Raw genomic sequence first — 20987 nt, forward strand, 5'->3', positions numbered from 1 at the left:
CCACATATTTTTTTTTTGGCAAATAGCCCTAAACTAACTGCAAATAATTTCCATCGTGTACGCCCCTGCTTAAGTCAAATGATTTGCAAGGCCTAATCTGATCAACGACACATAATCTCCATGTGTGCCTTCTCTCGGTCTTTGTACTCGGTCCAACCCTACCACATAATCCTCTAGTAGTGTATTGGAGCCCCACTTGTCATCTACAGCATGAGTAGTTTCTTTGGTAGAGCTTTTACCCAGGTCACTGTGAAGGATTCCATTCACACCTCGACATAAAAGTTTAGCAAAATGCGTCTTGCTACCAAGCATGTCTCAAACAAGTCAAACTAGGAAAGGGGAAAAAAATACATGCATGGTTCAAGGGGAATGGATGTTGTCTAGTGAAAAAGGCACGTTGGCACCCCTGCATGCAACTTCCTGCATCACTACCTTTGATCTCTCGGATGAGCCATCGTACCGGAAAGCGACAGTCCAGGTTCTCGGAAACATTTCAGGTTGGAAAAGTAGTGCCGGCGTGTAGCTATAGTACGTGCAAGCGTCATGTGTGCCGTCACGCCAGGAGGGAGACCTCCCATCTACCACCAGCCGCTGCCCGCTGGAGTAAAAATCCGTGCAGGAGGACTGGAGGAGGAGGAGGAAGCAACCATGCGCGGGGACGGGGATGGATGGGACGTGCCGGCTCTGGGCGCATGCGCACGCATGATTGATGCCGGCGAGCATCGGGATCCCAACCGCATCGATCTACATGAGAATCCCAGCCAAACGCGGCGAATGGTCAAATTCTCGGCGCCGCGCGAGGCAGCCGGCAGTAACTTTTTCACTTTTGCTGGAACCGATCCCACGGCGCTGGCCTCGATCGGCGGCGCCTCGCGCAACCCGGCCGGCAACCGTCAGCTAGCCGGCCGGCGCGTCGGCCGAGGTCGAAGCAGACGAGAGCCCGCGGGGGTCGGCGGAAAGCTACGTGCGGACAGGGAGTGGTCGGGCGGGCGAGGCGCGCGCGGAAGCGGCAGGGAAACAACGGCAGCGCGCGGGTGGCGACAGGCGTGACGCGGTGCCCCCCGGCGGACCCGCCCCGCGCGCGCAGTCCCCGCGTCGTCGCCTCCCGGGGCCACAGCATTATCTGGGCCTGCCTGCCTGTCGTCGCTTTCCCTGGCCTGGCCTCCTGCTACTCCCTGCGTTGCTGCGAGCGAGCACGGCCCTGCCGCGACCGACCCGGGAGGCCAACCCGCATGCGCACGCCGCTGCGCCCTTGTCGTCTACCTCGGTCGATCGCCGTCGCCTCTGGCGCCTCTTTCTTTTGTCCGGCTTCTCTTTTACGCGGCGGGAACGTGGACGGCGGTGGCGGAATGGGTCGAAGGAGGGGGATCTCCTATTCTCCTCCGTCGATCGATGCCTTCGCCGCGTTGCACTGCTGCTAGCTGCTCTGCTGCCTGCAGGAACTGGCCCTTCCGCCTGCTACTGCCAGAGCCGGCCAGGGTACGGTCACGTCCACTCCACACCACGTCAGCCCTAGTCACTCTGACGGTGGGACCACACACGCTCTGATCCTCTGTGCCTGGGTTGGGTCCATGCACGATCTCCAGGCTTCATATGGAGTCCACTTCTGTTGGCTTTGGTTGCGGTTGCTGACTTGCTGCGGCCGTATTTCTCACTAGCTAGCGGTTACCGTCTAAATTGGCTTTGATTGCGATTCAAGCTCCAAAGCACAATAATATTCGTCATCAACTTTTTTTCCTAGGACAAAAATATATGTAATGTACTTGCGTGCACCAATGATCAAAACCAACATAATGCATCCTTATTTTCGGAACAAATTAAGTTGATATGTTAAGAAAATGTTTCTCCTCTCCCTAATTTTTATAGACTCTATAGTCAACACCTGCGAATTTTCTAAACCGATCTAGGACATGATTACGCTATTAAGCAATGATTGTATTGTTTCACCAGATGTCGCGACGATGGTTGATGCTTGAGATGTGCTTAAACAATGAATCCATCGTCCAGAATAATATCGCATAGGCGACCATGTCCTATGTGCCCTCTGAGGCTTCCATTATATTCCTCCTGAAAGCCAGAGAGGCCCAATATAATCCAGCATATTTGCAAAATCTTGTTACAAAATATCCAGAATAGTTTGGTTTATACAGAATTATGGCACATGACATGGACTAGAATTCGGCAACAAACCAAGCAATGGAAAAAAGTTTGTGAAATTCGGAATTTGACTGATCAAGCCTGGGCATTCTTAGCCAAAAAATACAAGCTTGGGCACCTTGTTCACTATCTGCCCATGGGCAGAGGAGGCCAAGGGAACTTAGGCAAAGACTGGAGAGATACTGCCTATAAGAAAGAAAAAAGCTTGCAGGGACCCAGCACCATCCCTAATAAGGTCAAGGCAAGCCAAATTGTGGGACCCAGCTGTCCCCTCCTGCCTTCTAACACCACATGTGATTTGGACTCTCTTTGGGGGTGACTGGTAGGAGCATCTACCCTAAAGAATGTGGGGGGAAGAGAGAGGTCACTTTCCTTAACACGATGAGGATATATTATGGTGACACACTGAAGCTAGATTTTTGCTATGTTGGATTCATATCCAGCAGACCTCAAAGCTGCCTTAAACCATACTAATATATACTAATTTTCGTAGACAAACACCTCAAATACTACTTATTTATTTATTTTGCATCTTTATTTTGCATCATTTCGTAGACAAATACTACTTATCTTGAAGTACCTGCAGCATAACTTCTGCCTTCTGGCCGGTGACAATGACACGACATACAGTTGGTCCATGTTGTGGTTGGTGTAAAATAATCCAAATTGAAGAATATTTCTATTGTTGCTTTCAACAAATAACGACGCATTTGTTTAATGCATTGCGGTTAGGACAGAAAAAACGGCTCAACACCAGTTTACAACGTCATTTTTGTTTGGCAAGCCTCGCTTGCATCCTGGCACTACGCAGGCCACACAGACAGAACATATTTTTTTACTATGCTTATAACCAATATGGAAAATAATACAGAGGATCACCCCCACTTTATTTGCCTTTGTCAACTTTGTACAACGTACAGTAGTAAAGGTAGGTTCGGTAAAGTTATAATGCTCTTAACAGCGACGTCTAACACCTTGTTAACAAGTGGCGTGGTTGGATCACTCTATTAATATAGCGTACTAGCTGTTAATAATTGGTTTGCCCACAAACTAGGATATATAAGACAATTTGGCGATGATAGTGGAAACTGAGGTGCTTCTCTTTCCATCGTTGAACGAGGAATGCAATCACGGAAGCCTGTTCCTATTTGTTTACATATTGGCCGTGTGATTTGATGGCCACGAACCGAGCTCTTTTTGTGATGTTGATCGATGCAACTCACCATTTGATTGGAGAGGAACCTAATCTGCCATGCCATTGATCATGGGCGTTAGCTATATACATGGCGTGTATGTCTACAAATGTAAGCTGATATTATTTAATTAAGGCCGTTATTATACAGTTCATCATCCCTGTGCATCTGCACGAGACAGTAATTTTAAGATACGGAAGTGTTAGAAGTTTGTAGATAAATTTGTGGATTGAGCTAGCTCAGTTGGCTAGATTCTTTGTCATGGAACATGCTCACCCAAATTAGAGTTTTGACTCAACAAGGGTACTCACATTTATGACTAATTATTATTTTAGTAGAAAGCGACATGCTCATCAATAGCGAGGCCAATGCGCTTATGGTGACTTTGTCAATCTTGAGATATACCACAACTAATCAAAATACATTGAAGTCCCAGAACTAATCAAAATTGCTCTCTTATTCTAACACAATACTTAATTATATAGATATTTAAAATCTTTATCCTATTGTGATAAAAATTTGTTATCAGTTACTCTATTTGCTTTTCCATCCCCATTTATCTGTAGTTTTTTTCCTTTTTGCATCTACATCCATGTGTGTTTAAAATGTGTCTAGTTGGAACAATTTAGCTATGTATTTAAATTAATATGCACATTGCTTCTTGCACAAATATGTATACATAGTTTGCATGGTGACACATATCATGCATGTTTGTATATTAACATAGTAGAGGTGAAGTGGCCAATCTACAAGCATAAATAGGAGAGTGTCCTTTTTATATTGATAGAGGTACGCAATTTATATTAGATTTTTAATAACGGAAGAGGTGGATAATTTAGATACGAATTTAGTAGGGTTATTTTATATAATGTTTATAAATGCACATGTAGGTAATTTAGATACATTTTTGGAGGTACTTTAGTTCAACTTTTATAATAATAGATGTGAATAATTTAGATATATATGTGTATTTAAGGGTTGCTCGAGGCTTTTTTAGAAAAGAGCACATATCTAGTGGCTATTGTTGGCAGTGCTGATTATATGCCAAATTAATAGCAGGATATTTCTATTTTTGTGAGAATTTCTAAAATTTATCCTTTTTCTAGCATGTATCCTGAGAGTTAACAACGTGATTTTAAAAGGACACTAATCAGTAATAATAGTTATTACAACTCTTGCAAGAATATATGGAATTCATTTCTCAAGCTGGTAAAACCATCTACATAACGGCTGAGGAGAGTCGCTAGCTAGAGATAAAACCATCTACATATTGGAATGGAAAATGTAAATAGAGGATGCACCAAGGTAATACCCGAGCAAGCAATTATGCATCTAAATTATTTGCAGGCTTAGATGAGGATAATTAAATAGCTAGTCAGGAACAATTGAGGGTCAGATGCAAAGCACCAGGTAAAGATTCTTTTTTCCCCTTTCTTGTGCTATTGTCATACTGACAATTTACTCCCTCCGTCCCATATTAATATTCGTTTTAGCTTTTCTAAATACATAGCTTTTGATGTGCACCTACATATATACTATGTTTAGATATATAGCAAAAATAATGTATGTAGAAAAGCCAAAATGAATTATAATTTGGGACGGAGGGACTATGTTGCTATCGCTAGAAGCATTGCACTATCCCATAAAACCAGCCAATAGTAATCAATGGGCATCTTAGTCATCATGCCACCTACTCTCTCCTGGTCTTTCCTAAACTAAGGTCTAATCCATTTATATATCACCTCGCAAGTACTACTACTAGCTAAGAGCACAATTAGCTCTAGTTCCATCAAGCTACATCGATCGATTTATGCGATCAAATTCTGAGTAGCATATATCTGCAGCAGACAGGCCAGTGGGTTCTCCACCAGTTAGTACCCTTGCAAAAGCAAGGAATTTCCATAGCAATGCAACAACAGGAAAGCTTCACATGGAATGTTTATAGTACATAATTATTCACCTCCCAAAGTGTCTAGCTAGTGGTCTTTCCAGAGATAAAGAACAATATGGGAATGTCAAACAATGTTCCTCGGTATTTTTCTTAGTAAAAAGCATCTGGACAGTGTGTTTAACTACTGGGCATCATATCAGACAAGTAAAGATGAATTCATTAAGCTGGTTGGCACCTAACCAACGCTAGCACAGCGCTCTTTCTCCTGTTCTGCTAACGAACGTTTGGAGTTCTTTTACAAAGGCAGCCTTGCAGTAAAAAAATCCTGCGCCACTCTCTACAGTAGATTAGGCTCTGCTGTAGAGTTACTTCTCCAGGACATTCTTCCCTATCTAGCCCGCCCGGCTGCCCCTCCTATAAGTACAACCCCTCAACAAGGACATGAGTGTGCAAGTGTGGTTGTCTCCTAAATTGGGTGCCTCTCTCTCTCTCTCTCTCTCTCTCTCTCTCTCTCTCTCTCTCTCTCTCTCTCTCTCTCTCTCTCGATCGAAACCACAAACCTACTGCCCTTCACTCGTAGTGTGTGTGCTAGTCGTGTGTCGCGAACACCCACAACCTTCCAGAGCCAAAGATTCCAATCAACCAACGCTCTTCGCTCGCCTAACCAGTTGGATCGATCGATGGAGGGGAGCAGCAACAGCCCGGACAGGCAGTCATCGGGCGGCAGCCCGGAGGAGCGCGGTAGCGGCGGCAGCGGCAGCGGGGGCCGGGGCACCGGCGGGGAGCCGGTGCGGTCGCGATGGACGCCGAAACCGGAGCAGATACTGATCCTCGAGTCCATCTTCAACAGCGGCATGGTCAACCCGCCCAAGGACGAGACCGTCCGCATCCGCAAGCTGCTCGAGCGCTTCGGCGCCGTCGGCGACGCCAACGTCTTCTACTGGTTCCAGAACCGCCGCTCCCGCTCGCGCCGCCGCCAGCGCCAGATGCAGGCCGCGGCCGCGGCCGCGGCGGCAGCCGCCTCCTCCGCCGCCCAGAGCTCTCCAGCGGCTAGCCCCACCGTGGGCCTTCCGTCTGGCGCCGTGCAATACCCCTTGGCCATGGGTGGGAGCGCCTGCCAGTATGAGCAGCAGGCGAGCTCCTCGTCGTCGTCGGGAAGCACGGGAGGCTCGTCGCTGGGGCTGTTCGCTCTCGGCCCGGGGGTGCCCGGCACCGGCGCTGGGTACTTCCAGGCGTCGTGCGGTGCTTCTTCGCCGCTGGCATCCGGGCTGATGGGCGACGTCGACAGCGGCGGCGGCAACGATGATCTCTTCGCCATCTCGCGGCAGATGGGGTTCGCGGAGAGCCCAGTCGCCGCCTCCTCCTCCGTGGCGCCGAGCACCGCCGGGCACCAGCAGCAGTATTACTCATGCCAATCACCTGCAGGTCAGTACTACCGCACGCTGATCTAGCTCAATTACTGTGAGGGTTCTTGCCTTCGAATCTTGGATCGGTTGGTTCGTCTATTTCATGCATGTGTTTCTCAAGGTGAAGAATTTCTTGGTTTATTGTCTCGTTTTCATCCAAAAGTCTTCAATTTTGAAGCGTCATAAAAACATTTTGATCACAACTAGGTTCATGTGCGGTTTTTGCTGGCAGCGCATATATAGGAATCAATCTACCGAATTAGGGAATTAATTGTGATGTAAAAATAATGTTGGTTTCACCACTACAATTTTGTTCGTTGGCATTGAAGTAATTATGAATCGATGCAGAATTCGAGGAGATCTAGCTTGGATCTTTTGGACGCGTACTTTTATTTTGGTCTTCCTAGTAGTTAATTATTGCTTCGGTTCTTGTTCCTTAGTTCTTCAGTATTGTTCGGTTACCTCCCAGTCTACCGGTGCATAAGATCATACCACATGATACATATACACTCTCCAGTTACCATATTGTGTATGCATACGTGACTGTTCTTTTTATTTTTTGAAATTATTAAATTTATCGTGCTAACTGGGATGCTTTTCAAATTTTAACTGTAACTAGAAATAAAACTAAACCTGAACATTAACACTCATGTACTAAACATATAGAGTACATGCATGCAGCATCAACCTCTACTTACATTTACTTTTCTATCTAATTAACCCTCGTTCCATATGTGACACATGCATATGGAATTAAGCTTTTTGAGTACGATCCAACTACATATTTGATGCCTACTACGTTGAACAAGAAGTTCAATTACATATATACCGGTGAAAGAACCAGCTGGCACATTACAATTTCCTATATATACCACAGGGTAAAGCGCCAGGAACCATATGCTTTAACCCTAGATGGAATGGTAACTTCTGCCCTAATACGTACATTTAGTACAATCAATCAGCACAAGTTATGATTACTTCTGGCTAGGTTAAAGCTAAGCATGCCACTGATTCATGCATGCTAGCCTTAGTTTGCTCCTCTCAGGAGAAAAACACCTGCTGGAACCAAAATGACTTAGCCTAGCTGCGCATAAAAGTGGCCCTAATAAACATGAGGAGACTGTGTTGGAGTACTCCTACATATATAGCAACGACCAAATAACCTTCTTCTCAAATTAAGAAGTTTGTTTGGCGCCTCCGCATCCATTTTTTTAATATTGACGTCAATGAGAGCGGCTAGATATTGATTCTGAGATGCGTGTATAATTTTCTGAGTGGATTCTCAACTAACTGGCTATAGCTGTGTGGATTGATGGGCTGATTGGCTGCTAATTCCAGCGACGATCACGGTGTTCATCAACGGAGTCCCAATGGAGGTTCCCAGGGGTCCAATAGACTTGCGAGCCATGTTCGGCCAGGACGTGATGCTCGTTCACTCCACGGGGGCCCTCCTCCCAGTCAACGATTATGGAATTCTAACGCAGAGCTTGCAAATGGGCGAAAGCTATTTCTTGGTAAGCTTCCACATATCTGAAGCCTCTCATCTGTATATCTCATCTCGATCATTTACTAATAACCACTGGTATTTTATATGGTGCATGTTAGCGTACTACGTATAAATGCATATGCATGCATGCATATATGTTGTATATGAGATATGTAGCTGAAATGCATTTCCATTGCTGGCAATCATTGTTTTCTTTCTTCTAGCCATGTATCATTTGCTTCGGCACTTCCTTTTTTTTCCCCCGAAACACGGTACTACACACAAGCTCGCAAACACGCTCTTATCATTGTTTTGCTCATGTATTTATATGATTATCTTACAGCAATTATTTGTTTGTTGATCCACACAGGTGGCGAGGCCAACTTAAAACTGCCCGTAGCTAGATTGTAGAACAGTCTCTCTCTCTACTCAATATTCATTGGATTGGATGGGATGCAGTTTCATAATCAATCAACAGAAAGGACGTTTAATTGCGAGCAAATGATTCCATCATCCATCGTGCATCGAGAAGAGAAGATAGAAATATATATGTATATTGCACCTCAAGAAAGTACCTGCTGTATGTCCTTAAAACATACGAAAGCGTGGGCGGTCGATTTTCTCAATTGGATTATGAATTACAAAACGCATGTGCATGCATGCATGAGCCTCCTTGACAGTCGAGCTATGTATTCTTTTTAGCTAGACAGTTGCACCTTGCATGGTACTGGTTTATAAATTGTGATGTAATGCTATATATGTCGGCTAGACGCGGTTGGAATGTCTGTCCTTAATGTAAGGCCAAATGGAGGTCTAAAATATGATCTTATTTGTTCAACATTTTGTCTTCTTTGTGGGTTTTTTCATTTATGCATTCTATTCTAATGTAGTATGTGAGCTGTGGTTTTTTTTTTGCGAGAAATATGTGAGCTGGACTTGATCCATGGAAACAAAATTAAATTTTAGCTCGATTTGTAGATTTGAAATGAAACCTTCAGCATGATAAATTGATTGTGTCGATTGTTTATTTCAAACCATTTTGAAATTCTCCATTGCCATTCCGCATTATTGTCGAGGCAGAGTATTATTAGCATGTTTGCACCTTAATTATAAAAGCGGCCACATCGCTTGATACACAAACCCACAGTACATACTTTATTTCATTAACATTGTCGTTTTTTACTAGTGCATGAGTTTCCACTTTCCACGAAGCTTAGTCGTCGCTAGCGCTCCTATGTTCTTTTCCCTTCAATGTGTATAATTAAATCGGCCCAAACAACATAATGCTCCACTTTTTAGCATCTCTCGATCTTTTAAAGTCGCGCTCGGCTTCTAGGTGTCAAGACGCAGCACCGAGAGCACATGCCTAATGCACATGAGCCCACATGCCGGAGACAAAATATGCATCGTGCCTGCACACACACACGGCCGGCCGATTCGTCGCATGACCAAAAAGAAAATTAAAATTCTCACTCACAGCATGTACTAGTACTGATTGGCCCATATACTACACCATATCAGACATGTATAACGCCACGACACAGCAAAGGAAGGATGCATTGAACATTGCTTCTTGCAAAGCAAGAATAATGGCCGGCCGGGCGGTCGCTCGCTCGTGCAGAGGTTCCTGCGCTTGGATAGCTAGCTGTACCGGGCACGGACGTGTCAAGCTAGCGCGGCTGGAGCCGGCCGGCCCCGGCGCCGGCAGGCGGCACCTGCCCCCCACCGCCCCATGTAGCCTATCCGGGAGAAAAGCGCGTCGCGTCCCTCGTCATCTTCCCCGAAAAGCGCCCATTCTTACACGGTTTTTTGGGGGCGCCCTGCGCGTAAGCACACGGTTTGGGTTGGGGGCGAGCCTTGGATCCTGTAGCTAGCGATCTGCGATCCTCCTGCAGTCCTGCTGCATCTCCGATCCGTCGAGTACGTAACGCGCACCTGGGTTCAGGCTAAAGTATTTGGAAGGGTCTCATCTGTGGACGTAGGCTGCTGGGGAGATGTCGGCGGGTGTCCGGTTCTGCTGGCACGTCCCGATCGAGCGATCGGCGCGTCCCTTCCCCCGGCCTCGCCAAACCGAGTTTGGCGTGGTTCGAGACAAAGGCGTCCGCTAGGCGCGGCGAGTCAAATTATTTAAGACTATACTCTGCTATGTGTTGAACAGAAGACCAGTAAACGCATTCGTCCTCGGCAGCATCATGCACACCACCTCGCTAGCTGTAGCAAGTTATTCTTCGGCCCTGCCTAATTAAAAACGTGGAGAACAGCGAAGAATGGCAATCCGTCCAACACGTAATTTTCGCATCCAAAGGCGATACAGGCAGTACTACTCCCCCAGATTTTAATTTATTTTATTTTTTGTAAATTTATAGTATTCACTACGTATTTAGACATAGTATATATATCCAGATGCATATAGCAAAATGTATGAAACTAAAAAGATCAACAATTTGAAACGGAGGAAATATAACCAAACCTAGTATGTGTTTAAGCTTATTTGTATCAAAAAGACTTATGTCAGTATGAGCAATTATTACAGACAATAGAGGCCATGCATGATCCCGCCCCGGTCCCCCATTAAAATATTGCAATTCCAGGTCCGATATGAATGCTTCTTATTTTCATGCCAATGAATTTTTTTCCTAAAAATAGGTCTAATGCTTCTTTTTTGACAGTTTGTCTACTGGACACTCATTTTTTTTTTAAAAAAACAGGACACTGGAAACCTGTCTGATTGGGGAACCAAGTATACTGTATACAAACATGAGTCTTACATTTTTTTTACTGTCTTGTAGACAAATCACAAGATATAGTGTGGTCAAGAGAAATTTCACATATCTCCTCTATTTAAATTACAAATTTATTGTATTTTACAATTAATAATCAATTAAGAAAAGGTTTCCGATTGGATTAAAAGTTTGAGGACAATTATAGTAAAAAAAATTGTTGATCAAGCACTATACCACAAAACTATACATTCTTACTTATATGAGAAGGGGCATGTGCCCCACTCACAGGGATGGACCCATCAACATGTTGATGCTAGTGAGGGCACATGCCCTCACTCAAAATTTTCATATCAAGGTAATATATAAATTTTCACCATGTTAAATCTTCATCACCAGGAGTTTCTTAAGGTTTGCCCTCTCTCAATTTTCACTCCAGGTCTGCCTCTGCCCACGCATCACCTCTACATCTGTTCATCCATATTTAGTTTTCTTATATTAGGCTGGCTGCCTGGTTGCAGCGCAGAGTACCATGGTAAATTGTCGGGCTAATTCTTGCATAATACATTCTAATGTATTGGGAGATCAAGTGACATAGAAATAAAAGATAAGTCCTTGGTTCTTCTGAAAATATGTTAGCATTTTAGAGTATTTGCAATAGGAGCTATATGCATTCTAAAAATTGCATGGGAGTGCTGAATTAAGCAAGTAAACCCTTCGAAGACTTAGAATTTCCTATAGAGAAGTATGTATGTATTTGGATCTGTCTTTTGGTAGTCACTCAAAATGTAGTTCAGTTCATCAAAATCAAATGATAAGAAGACTTTCTAAAAATATTCGACTCATGTTCCCCATATCATTTGTAAGGACTAAATTTTCGTGAGCTATGAATGTGTGCCACGTACAAGCTCTCATTCATTTCTTATGCTTTTGGGTACTCGCCCATTTTTTTGCATGTTTTTATTTTACAACAATAAATTTATTGTAATTTGCAGTTAATAATCATTTAAGAAAAATGCTCCGAATTGGATTAAAGTGTGAGGACATTGATAGTGCAAAATGGTGGACCAAGCACTATACCATCAAACTTATATATGGGATACGATGAGGCATGTGCCCCACTCACCACCTCTACATTAGTTCGCACCTATTTAGTTCTTTTCTATTAATTCTACGTCTAGAACTTTATATATTTTTTCTAAAAGCTAGGTACAAACATTGTGATTTTTTTATTTCGTCGATGCTCCATCTAAGTGTCAGAATTTCCATATATCTGAATTAAGAACAGAGGACTAAAAATAAGCCGTCCATCTGACGATGTAGCAGAAAAAGAAACATGCAAGTTGCCACCAACATTGGCTCATCCATCCATCTCATCTCCCCGCAAACTAATAACATTGGCTCATCCATCCATCTCATCTCCCCGCAAACTAATAGTACTCCAGTACTAATAGCATAGGCTAGTGATTAGTGAATCATAAAGGGAACTACTTTACGACTTGAGCAAGCACCAAGCAGTGTATAGAAAGAGATGATAGCAGAAAAGGACGGTGTTGAGAGTTCAAAGAGACATAGAAAGAATGAATAATGAATCTGAGGATTCTCTTCGTTCATTGAAAAAATGATTTGGTTACATATTTATATAAGGGAAAAGGATATGCCCTTTGGGCATCATGTCCCTTGGGAGTTGGCCCCTTCATGAAAGGTCCACACCCTTTTATGAAAGGTCCTCTACAATTATCTATAATATTAATTGATCACTAATAATGTGTTTCACAACACTCGTCCTTGATCAATTAGCTCCTTGTAATCTTTATGTAATTCTTGTTTAATCATCTTTGATTATCATATAGGAAAAACTCCTCCAAAAATCCTATGGGAAAAATATTGAGGAGAAATCAATTTGTATGTTCATATGCCATTAAAACTTAGTGGGAAAATATAAAAAGAAAATGATATAGCATATTTAGATTATTGTCTTATTGCAAACTCATACGAGAAAAACCTTCAAAAGGAAAACTTATAAGTTTGGAGATCTATAATATTATGATCTAAGGATCATGTTCGAATAACCTTCCCCAAAACCCAATGGGAAAATATGAGAAGGAATTGTATGTCTTTTATACCTCCTTAAAAACTCTTATAGAGAAAACAGAAGATATGACATATAATATGTCTTGAATACCACCTTTAAAACCCTAGTGGGTGTAACATCCCTAAAATTCACCAAATTAAATCACTCGCTAAAAATCATTTACAAAATCTTTTCACCGCATGAGTTCCCAAATCCCGTCTTCTCGGCGATTCCGCCATCCCAGCACCAAACCCGACCACAGTCCATTCCTTTTCTTTTCCTCTCCGCGCGTCATGCCACGTTGCCAGCCCGACTGCTTCCGCCGTTCCTGCCGCATCTCTTTATTCCATCGCTGTGCGACCTTGACCGTACCCTATGCACCATCAGATCAATCCCCGAACCTCTTTTACCATTTTACCCATCTCTCTCTTCCTTTCTTCTTTCCCTCCCTCCTTTCCTTTTTCCTCTCCTCCTTCTCTATGCGCACGCCACCTCCCTACCCTCGCGCCACACGCACCCCTGCCGTGCCCCGGCCTCGCACGCGCCCCTGGCTGCGTGCCGCACGCCAGCGCGCCGCGTTGCCCCGGCCCCGCTCGCACCCCTGGCCACCCGCATGCCAGCGCATCGCCCCGGCCCCGTTCGCCGCTGCCGTGCCACGCGCCGCGCCTCCGCCCGTGCTGGCCCCTACCCGCTCAGTGCGCCGACCTCTCCACCATGCCGCCCGCACTGTCCCCCACCGCTCTGCCGCATCGCTCACCGGCCAAGCCCGACCACTACCGTCGCTGGCCCCGAGCTCGCCTATAAAGGCCGCCCCACTTCCTCCCTGAGCTCGCCACCCACGCCTCCCTCTCCCGTGCCGCCAGAGCGCCGCTGCTGACGCCGCCCTACCTCCCATTGCCACCGCCCAAGAAGAAGGGTAAAACGGAACCCCCGCGATCTCTTCTCCCTCTCCCACCACTTGGCCCCACCGCCGCCCGGCCACCACCTCCCTTCCACCCCTCTCCTCTGTTCTGGAGGGAAGAAAGGGGAATTTGGCCCCTTTTCAATTTAATCCCTAGGTTTCCCCCTTTCTACACCAACACCCCTCCCCCTCTCATGTTTTATCTCAAAAAGGTCCCTGGATCTTTAATTCTACCCTTAACCTCCCCTAATTATCCTTTCGTTGATATTTTATGCGCCTAAACACCTCCCGTATAGCCCAAATTCAACCACAACATTCCTAAATACATTTTCACCGAGTTACCTGCCTGTTTCTTCCAATAAAGCTTTCCCTCTTTCTATATATCTTTCTCTCCCTCTCTCCGAGCTCAATGGGGAAAACCTCTTTCTTTTTATTTATTTGTGTGATTTGCTTATGTGTGCCATAGTTAACGGAGTGCCCGAGGAAGAGGAGCCCAAAGAGGATCTAGGAGGCCAGTACCGCAAGCTAGAGCTTGAGTACCCATACCGCAAGCAGGAACTCTCGGAAGGCTTTGAGGACGGCAAGTCCAATCTCACTTAAAACTCGGTTGGATAGCCACCCCTTGATTGCTATGATTATTCCTTGATGACCTAGAATTATCTCTAAATATGATATGCTCTGTTTAGAAGATAATTGCTGCTAGAATGCTTAGGAATTGGTTACTTTCTTTGATACAACTCAATCATGAATACAATGTTTTGCCAAAGATAAATGCGTGAGTGTTTTGGTGAAAATAAATGGGGTTTTGATGAAGATAAAAGAGGATGTTTAGATAAGATTGATGGGTGTTTCTTGTTTGAAATGCCAAGTTGGGCTCGTACCTTAGTGGTTGAGTAGGTTGGGAGATATCCATCTTGTCTTGGTAAAGGACCAAGTTGATGTGTCATCTTGCCTAGCCCAATTTATCATGCAACCACTCGATGTTTGTATGCAGCAAAGGCTTAGCATAAATCCCACTAGCTAGTCTGTTAGCCATCAGGAGAGCGGGTGAGCAATGGATGACCATGGAGAAGGAGTAAGCATGTGTGGCTTAGGTCCCGGTTAAGACCTTGTTGGTAGGTCATTAACCCCTTGGTTGCTTCCGTGTTGGCTAGTCAGGTCTTAGCCAAGGTGGATAATGGCTTTGATAGGATCCGCACTAACACTAAGGTGATCGAGTTGCGGTACCCTACTTGTGAGTAAAGTGTACATCTCTGCAGAGTTAAAACCTATTCGAATAGCCGTGTCCACGGTATTGGATGAGTTAAGGTTCGGGCACATAACTAACTTTTGGGAGATGGATGATTTTCATGGCGTGCGTTGGAGTTTAGAAGTGTCCGGCAGTTGTGTCGTGAGCTACCGCGGACGTGGAGTCCGGTAGCATTAGAATTTGGATCGTTTCTGTAGGATCAACCCCACTCAATTATTTGGTTACTAAATAAATGCTTTGTAAAAACTTTTTAAAGTAAACCCTTGCATGTAAAACCCTAGCTTTATTGCAAATGAACCTTAACCTTATCCTTGTTATGACTTATGCATATTCTTGTTATTTCCTCCTCCGTGGGTGTGGTTAGATTTGTTGAGTACTTTGTACTCACCCTTGTTTTGTTGCTTCAGAGGAGGATCCGGACTTCGTTGCCGAGGACATCGAGTAGGTGGTCGCTTCCCCACCCAACGTTGCCTGTGGCGCTGGGCCTTTGCAGGATGCTTCCGCTGGCGCGTAGTGCCGGGTGTTGCCTAGTGTTTGTCTGGGCAGTAGCCTGGGTTATTAGCGTGTTTGTGTTGCTTCTCGTTTGAGCGTATCTTTCTCGCCTATTGGGGATAGATCCCCATTACCCGCAAGGAAGGAAGAAGATGGACTCCTACTAAGATTCCTCTGTAATCCTACTAGGACTCATACCATGTAATCCTACTAGGACTCCTCCTTGTAACCGACTAGTTATCCCGCCCCCTGGAATATATAAATGAGGGCAAGGGTATCTAGATCGGTAGCTTAGAGACAAAAGAGGACCAAATCCTCATACCTCAACACCCAAGCGCAGGGCGTAATATACAACACCCCAAACAGGACGTAGGGTATTACGCTACTATGGCGGCTCGAACCTGTATAAATCTGTGTCTTGTGTCCTCACTTTTACCTTCGAGTTCCAGGTCTGGCGATTCCCCACTAAAAAATCTACTACCTCGGGTACCCCCTCGGTAGGTTGTCAAGTACAAAACATCAACATCTGGCGCGCTAGGTAGGAGAGATCATTGAGATCATCGGGCGAGCTTGAAGGACCTCATCTTCAAAACCAAGCTACTCGATGAAAGAGCATTTGGCCCCCTAAGTGGGTTTTGGTGTTGATGACATGCACGGTTAGGGACTAATAATTTTATCAAGTGATTAATAGGTTCTAACTATAAAGAAGTGCAAAGGTGTGTGAAAGGAATCTCAAGAAACCCCAAATTGCAAGAATGGAACAGTGTTAAGCTCAAAGAAGACTCGTTTATAATTTCTAATTTTGAATTTGAGTATAGGAACGTCGTACTATAAAGGGGGATGAGAATGGATAGCTTGAAGATGCTAAAAGTGCTCTATTGAGATGCTAACTACCCTTTGAGAGACACAATTCACTCACTTGGACATCTTTTATCTCAGCCTTTTTGTGAGTATCGGAAGTTCCGATGGGGTGTCGGAAGTTCCGACACCTATCGGAAGTATCCAGTAACTCACATCAGGGGTCCTCTGTATGTTTAACCTGACAATATCGGAAGTTCCGATACACTATCGGAAGTTCCGATAAGTTTGTGTCGGGTGTTTCTTGAAACTCCCAACAGCGGTTCTCTGCATGTTTGTTCTAACTTCATCGGAAGTTCTGACCCTATGTCGAAAGTTCCGACATGTACATAAAACGCACAGTAACGGCTAGTTTTGGGGGCTCAGGTATAAATACCCCCTCAGCCCTCCCATTCATTGCTACTGACCTAACTCGAGCCAAAACACCTCTAGAGTATTGAATGCAGCCTCTCCTCACTCCTTTGAGCTAAATCCTTGAGTTCTTGAGCTAGGGTTTGGGTGAGAGCAAGATTGAGAGTGTGTGACTTAGGTTTTGAGTGAGAAGTTCAACAAGTTCATCTCAAGAGCACTCCAAGCATCCTCGACTTCAATTCACATTTGTTACTCTTGAAGCTTGCTTCTAGACGGCTAGGCGTCGCCCGTTTGAGCGTCCTCTTTGTGTGGTGCACCTAGGAACATTTGTACTACCCATCCTTCATGGATTCATAGTAAGTGACTCAATCCTCCTTTGTGGTTGATTGAGGGAGGTAAAGGGTTAGTGAGGATCCGGCTCTTTGTGAGCTCCTCAACGGAGACGTAGCTTCCTTTGTGGAAGTGAACTTCGGTAACAAATCCTTGTCTCTTGTGCTTGTTTTGTTCTTCGATTTCATTTTGACCTAGAAGCTTGAATTTAGCCAATCTATCTATTTGTGTGGTTCCTTGCTTATACATCACCTGGAGTAGTATCTACACTTCATTTATTATCTTTTGATTCAAATAGAATTGGCAGATTCAGGTTGCATTTTGAATTTCATTTCGCTTACTCTATTCTGTCGGAAGTTTCGATCCTGTACCGGAAGTTCCGATCCATCAGAAGTTCCGGCACAACGTCGGAAGTTCCAACACATCTAATACCGTTGCAAAGTTTTTTAGGAAAAATTTGAAGTGAGCCTATTCCCCCCCCCCTCTAGGAATCACAAGATCCTTTCACTCGATGAGAAGCAAGTCATAGAGTTCCAATTCGAAGCAGAATCGAGATGTTTGGGAAAACAATTGGATCGCGGGCAATTCCGTCTGCAGAGGCCGTGAGTCCTTGTCCAAGTTGATCTGACAAGGTGAACGAGCACTGCTACCTCGACATCCGACCGCATCAAATCGTCGATGACTACTAGTCGGAATCATCGGGCGAGTGTGACGGACCTCATCTTCAAAATCAATCTACTCGGTGGACTGCGCATGAAGAAATCAACACCTCAAGTCTGTCGCACCACCAATAAGATCGATTTCCATTTTGGTGAACTCCGCGTCCGTGCTGATTAGCAATAGCTACTTGGTTTTGATGTCGATGTGGAGTCAAGTTCAAAAAAGGAAATCTCAAACAATTGGCAGCCGGTCACATGGATACGCGGCAAGTCATGACGAGATGGAGTCAACGAGCTCCCTGTCCAAGGTCGAGTTGAAGTCCAAGCCGAATCATGAGATTTCAGCAGCTGCTATCCGAGTATCATCATCATCAAGACAAAACAGAGTATGTTCCCTGCAGCTGGAAATAAATTTGGTGGCAAATTACTACACGCGCATAGAAGCCTACGAGAGTTGCCATTACCGTTCGCGAGTAGCTGTTGGAGGATTACAAAGTCGTAAGTGGATGGTTCCCCTCATGCCAATCTACGAGCTCATGACTCGACGACTACATCGACTCGCCAGCAACTACTTCAACTACTCGTGTTGACTAGAAAACTAGTCGAGGGCGGGCCTCACACCATCAATAACTAGTCGGGATCGACTCCGACTAGCTGGCTTTACCAACAACCATCGTGACTTCACCAACGACAACTTCGACTACTCATCTCAACTAGAAAACTAGTTGGGGCAGACTTCACACCGTCAACTACTTCGATCAATCATCTTTTCTAGTCGAGGACGGTCTACTTCGACTACTCATCTCGACTAGAAAACTAGTCGACGATGGACTACTTCGACTACTCATCTTAACTAGAAAACTAGTCGAGGACGGATTCCACGTGACCGACACTAGTCGGAATCGACTCCGACTAGTCGGCTTCATCAATAAACCATCACAACTTCATCGACGACCACCACGGCTTCGGCATAAATTGCTTACGAATCAAGCTAAGTCACTTTTTTAATAATTATTTTTTCTCTGACTTGTTTCACCATGATTGGCCAATGCACCGACTACTTATTTGTGTACATCTCTTGACGGTAATTAACCTCCAGAGCTACACTTTGCCAACTATTCTTGAGGCATGTTGACCAACAGCCACAGGCTTGGTATACCAAATTACGGATGCTACGGCCACAGGTTTGGTACGCAGAGTTGTGGAGGCACCGCCATGGGTTTGGTATATTGAATTTTGGAGACAATAGCCACAAATTTGATGTACTAAATACTGGAGGCTCAAAACGGCTACACCCTAAGGAGGCACAAATTTTATGCGCACAGCACGCGCTATATTTGCCGGAGGGCAGCAAACTCTTGCGCACAACACACGCTCTACTCGCCGGAGGGTAGCAAACTCTTGCGCGCAATCGCACTCTCTTTTTGTCGCAACGACGACTACTAATTTTTGTCTTCTCTTAAGGTCACTAATCTCCTCAAGTAGAACACGCCTTAATTCATGAAAGCATCAGATCATTTATCATGCCTAAATGCTAGCACATATACACGAGATAAAGATCTCAGCTGTGCAAACGGCAGTGCCCGTACGCGTACAAGAGACAAAGATCTCGCCACGCAGTGGCTACAGCTAAACAGAGATTGAGAGCATGACATGCAACATTTACATTATATTGATCACTGAATAAATTTTAGTAGTTTTCAATATTCTACAAATATGTTACATAATATATGCATCCTTTCGTTCAGGTCAAGCTTCAGCGATGATGCTTCTAGACGCTAAGTGTACCTCCAAAGGCACATCTAGTTTCCAAACTTCGGGGCTAAGCGCCAATTACTACTCGGAAATACTTCCAGTGGCTCCGCTAGCTCCCAAGCTCGGGGGCTAAGTGCCAATTACTACTCGGAATATCTCTCATGGCTCAGCTAGCTTCCATGCTCGGGGGCTAAGCGCTAATAGTTACTTGACGTGGCTCCTCCGGCTCACCTGGCGCATAAGCTCGGGGGCTGGACGTCACAAAACTACTCAGATGATGACTTGCGTGAAGATTCAAGATCCTTGGATTGATTATTCAATCAATCCAAGGCTCGGGGGCTAATAAGCGACACCCAATAGTTAATTTTTTCAAGATAAAAGAAGAAGATTCAAGATTTTATTAACCCTCAGCTTGATTCTTCGATTCAACCTAAGGCCCGGGGGCTACTCCATATGGAGTGCGACTTTCGTCGCCCTCTATATTTGAAGATAACAATATCAAGATGATCAAGGCTTGAGCACACCATAGCCTCATAGCAGCTTTGAGGAATTTTGAAGATTAAGCCAGACAAAGTACTCGAAGAGCACCAAAACTACTCGGCGAGGTTCTTAAAAGTATTCGAAGACTGCTGCATTCGACTATGAAGTGCTCGGAGGCTTGTTAGGGATAGATCCCGAGTACCCACAAGGAAGGAAGAAGATGGACTCCTATTAGGATTCCTCTGTAATCCTACTAGGACTCATACCATATAGTTCTACTAGGACTCCTCCTTGTAACCGACTAGTTATCCCATCCCGTGGAGTATATAAAGGAGGGCAAGGGTACCTAGATCGGTAGCTTAGAGACAACAGAGGACCAAATCCTCATACCTCAACACTCAAGCGCAGGGCGCCATATACAACACCCCAAACAGGATGTAGGGTATTACGCTACTATAGCGGCTCGAACCTGTATAAATTTGTGTCTTGTGTCCTCGTTTTTACCTTCGAGTTTCAGGTCCGGTGATTCCCCACCAACCAATCTACTACCTCGTGTACCCCCTCGGTAGGTTGCCGGGTACAAAACACCGACATCGCTCGCTTCCTCGGGAGTTGTAAAGTTTCTGAACCATATGATGAATAAATATGTTATCAGCCTCCTAGGAATGATATTTGTATCATATTTAGTCTCTGCTTACGTGGGGATGCTTCGGTGGGGAAAATATGTGATATGACATATATTCTTGTATTAATATTGCCTCATTAAAACCTTCTATGAGAAACCTTTGTGAAGAAAACTCATATAGGGAAAAGAGTACAGTATGATGATTGGTTAGGGTGTCTCCCCTTGAGCCTTGCAAAATTTAAATTATCACTCACCACTTACCACGAACACCATTCTATGATGTAGTGGTGGATAAGTACATTAGTGAGTATATTTTGCAAGGTGTTTATTCCCTCACTTTGTAAAAATGAGGATAAACAT

The 20987-nt window shown here is 44.7% G+C and overlaps 1 protein-coding gene across 1 annotated transcript; it reads left to right on the forward strand.

Moving 5' to 3' along the window:
• Window positions 1-5712: 5712 nt before the first annotated feature.
• On the forward strand, window positions 5713-8973 carry LOC117837175 (WUSCHEL-related homeobox 6). The gene is made up of 3 exons (XM_034716759.2): window positions 5713-6666; window positions 7986-8161; window positions 8504-8973. Exons 1-3 carry the CDS (start codon window positions 5922-5924, stop codon window positions 8519-8521), a joined length of 939 nt encoding a protein of 312 aa, XP_034572650.1. The 5' UTR covers window positions 5713-5921; the 3' UTR covers window positions 8522-8973.
• The last annotated feature ends 12014 nt before the right edge of the window (window positions 8974-20987 follow it).

The sequence above is a fragment of the Setaria viridis genome, chromosome 9, assembly GCF_005286985.2.
Source record: "Setaria viridis chromosome 9, Setaria_viridis_v4.0, whole genome shotgun sequence".
In the NCBI taxonomy this organism is placed as follows: domain Eukaryota; kingdom Viridiplantae; phylum Streptophyta; class Magnoliopsida; order Poales; family Poaceae; genus Setaria; species Setaria viridis.

Bases quoted from the DNA above. Each gene is read 5' to 3' on its own strand.
- LOC117837175 (XM_034716759.2), top strand. From the start codon at position 5,922: ATGGAGGGGAGCAGCAACAGCCCGGACAGGCAGTCATCGGGCGGCAGC. The intron at 6,667-7,985 runs GTCAGTACTACC...TGCTAATTCCAG, and splicing joins CTCATGCCAATCACCTGCAG to CGACGATCACGGTGTTCATC.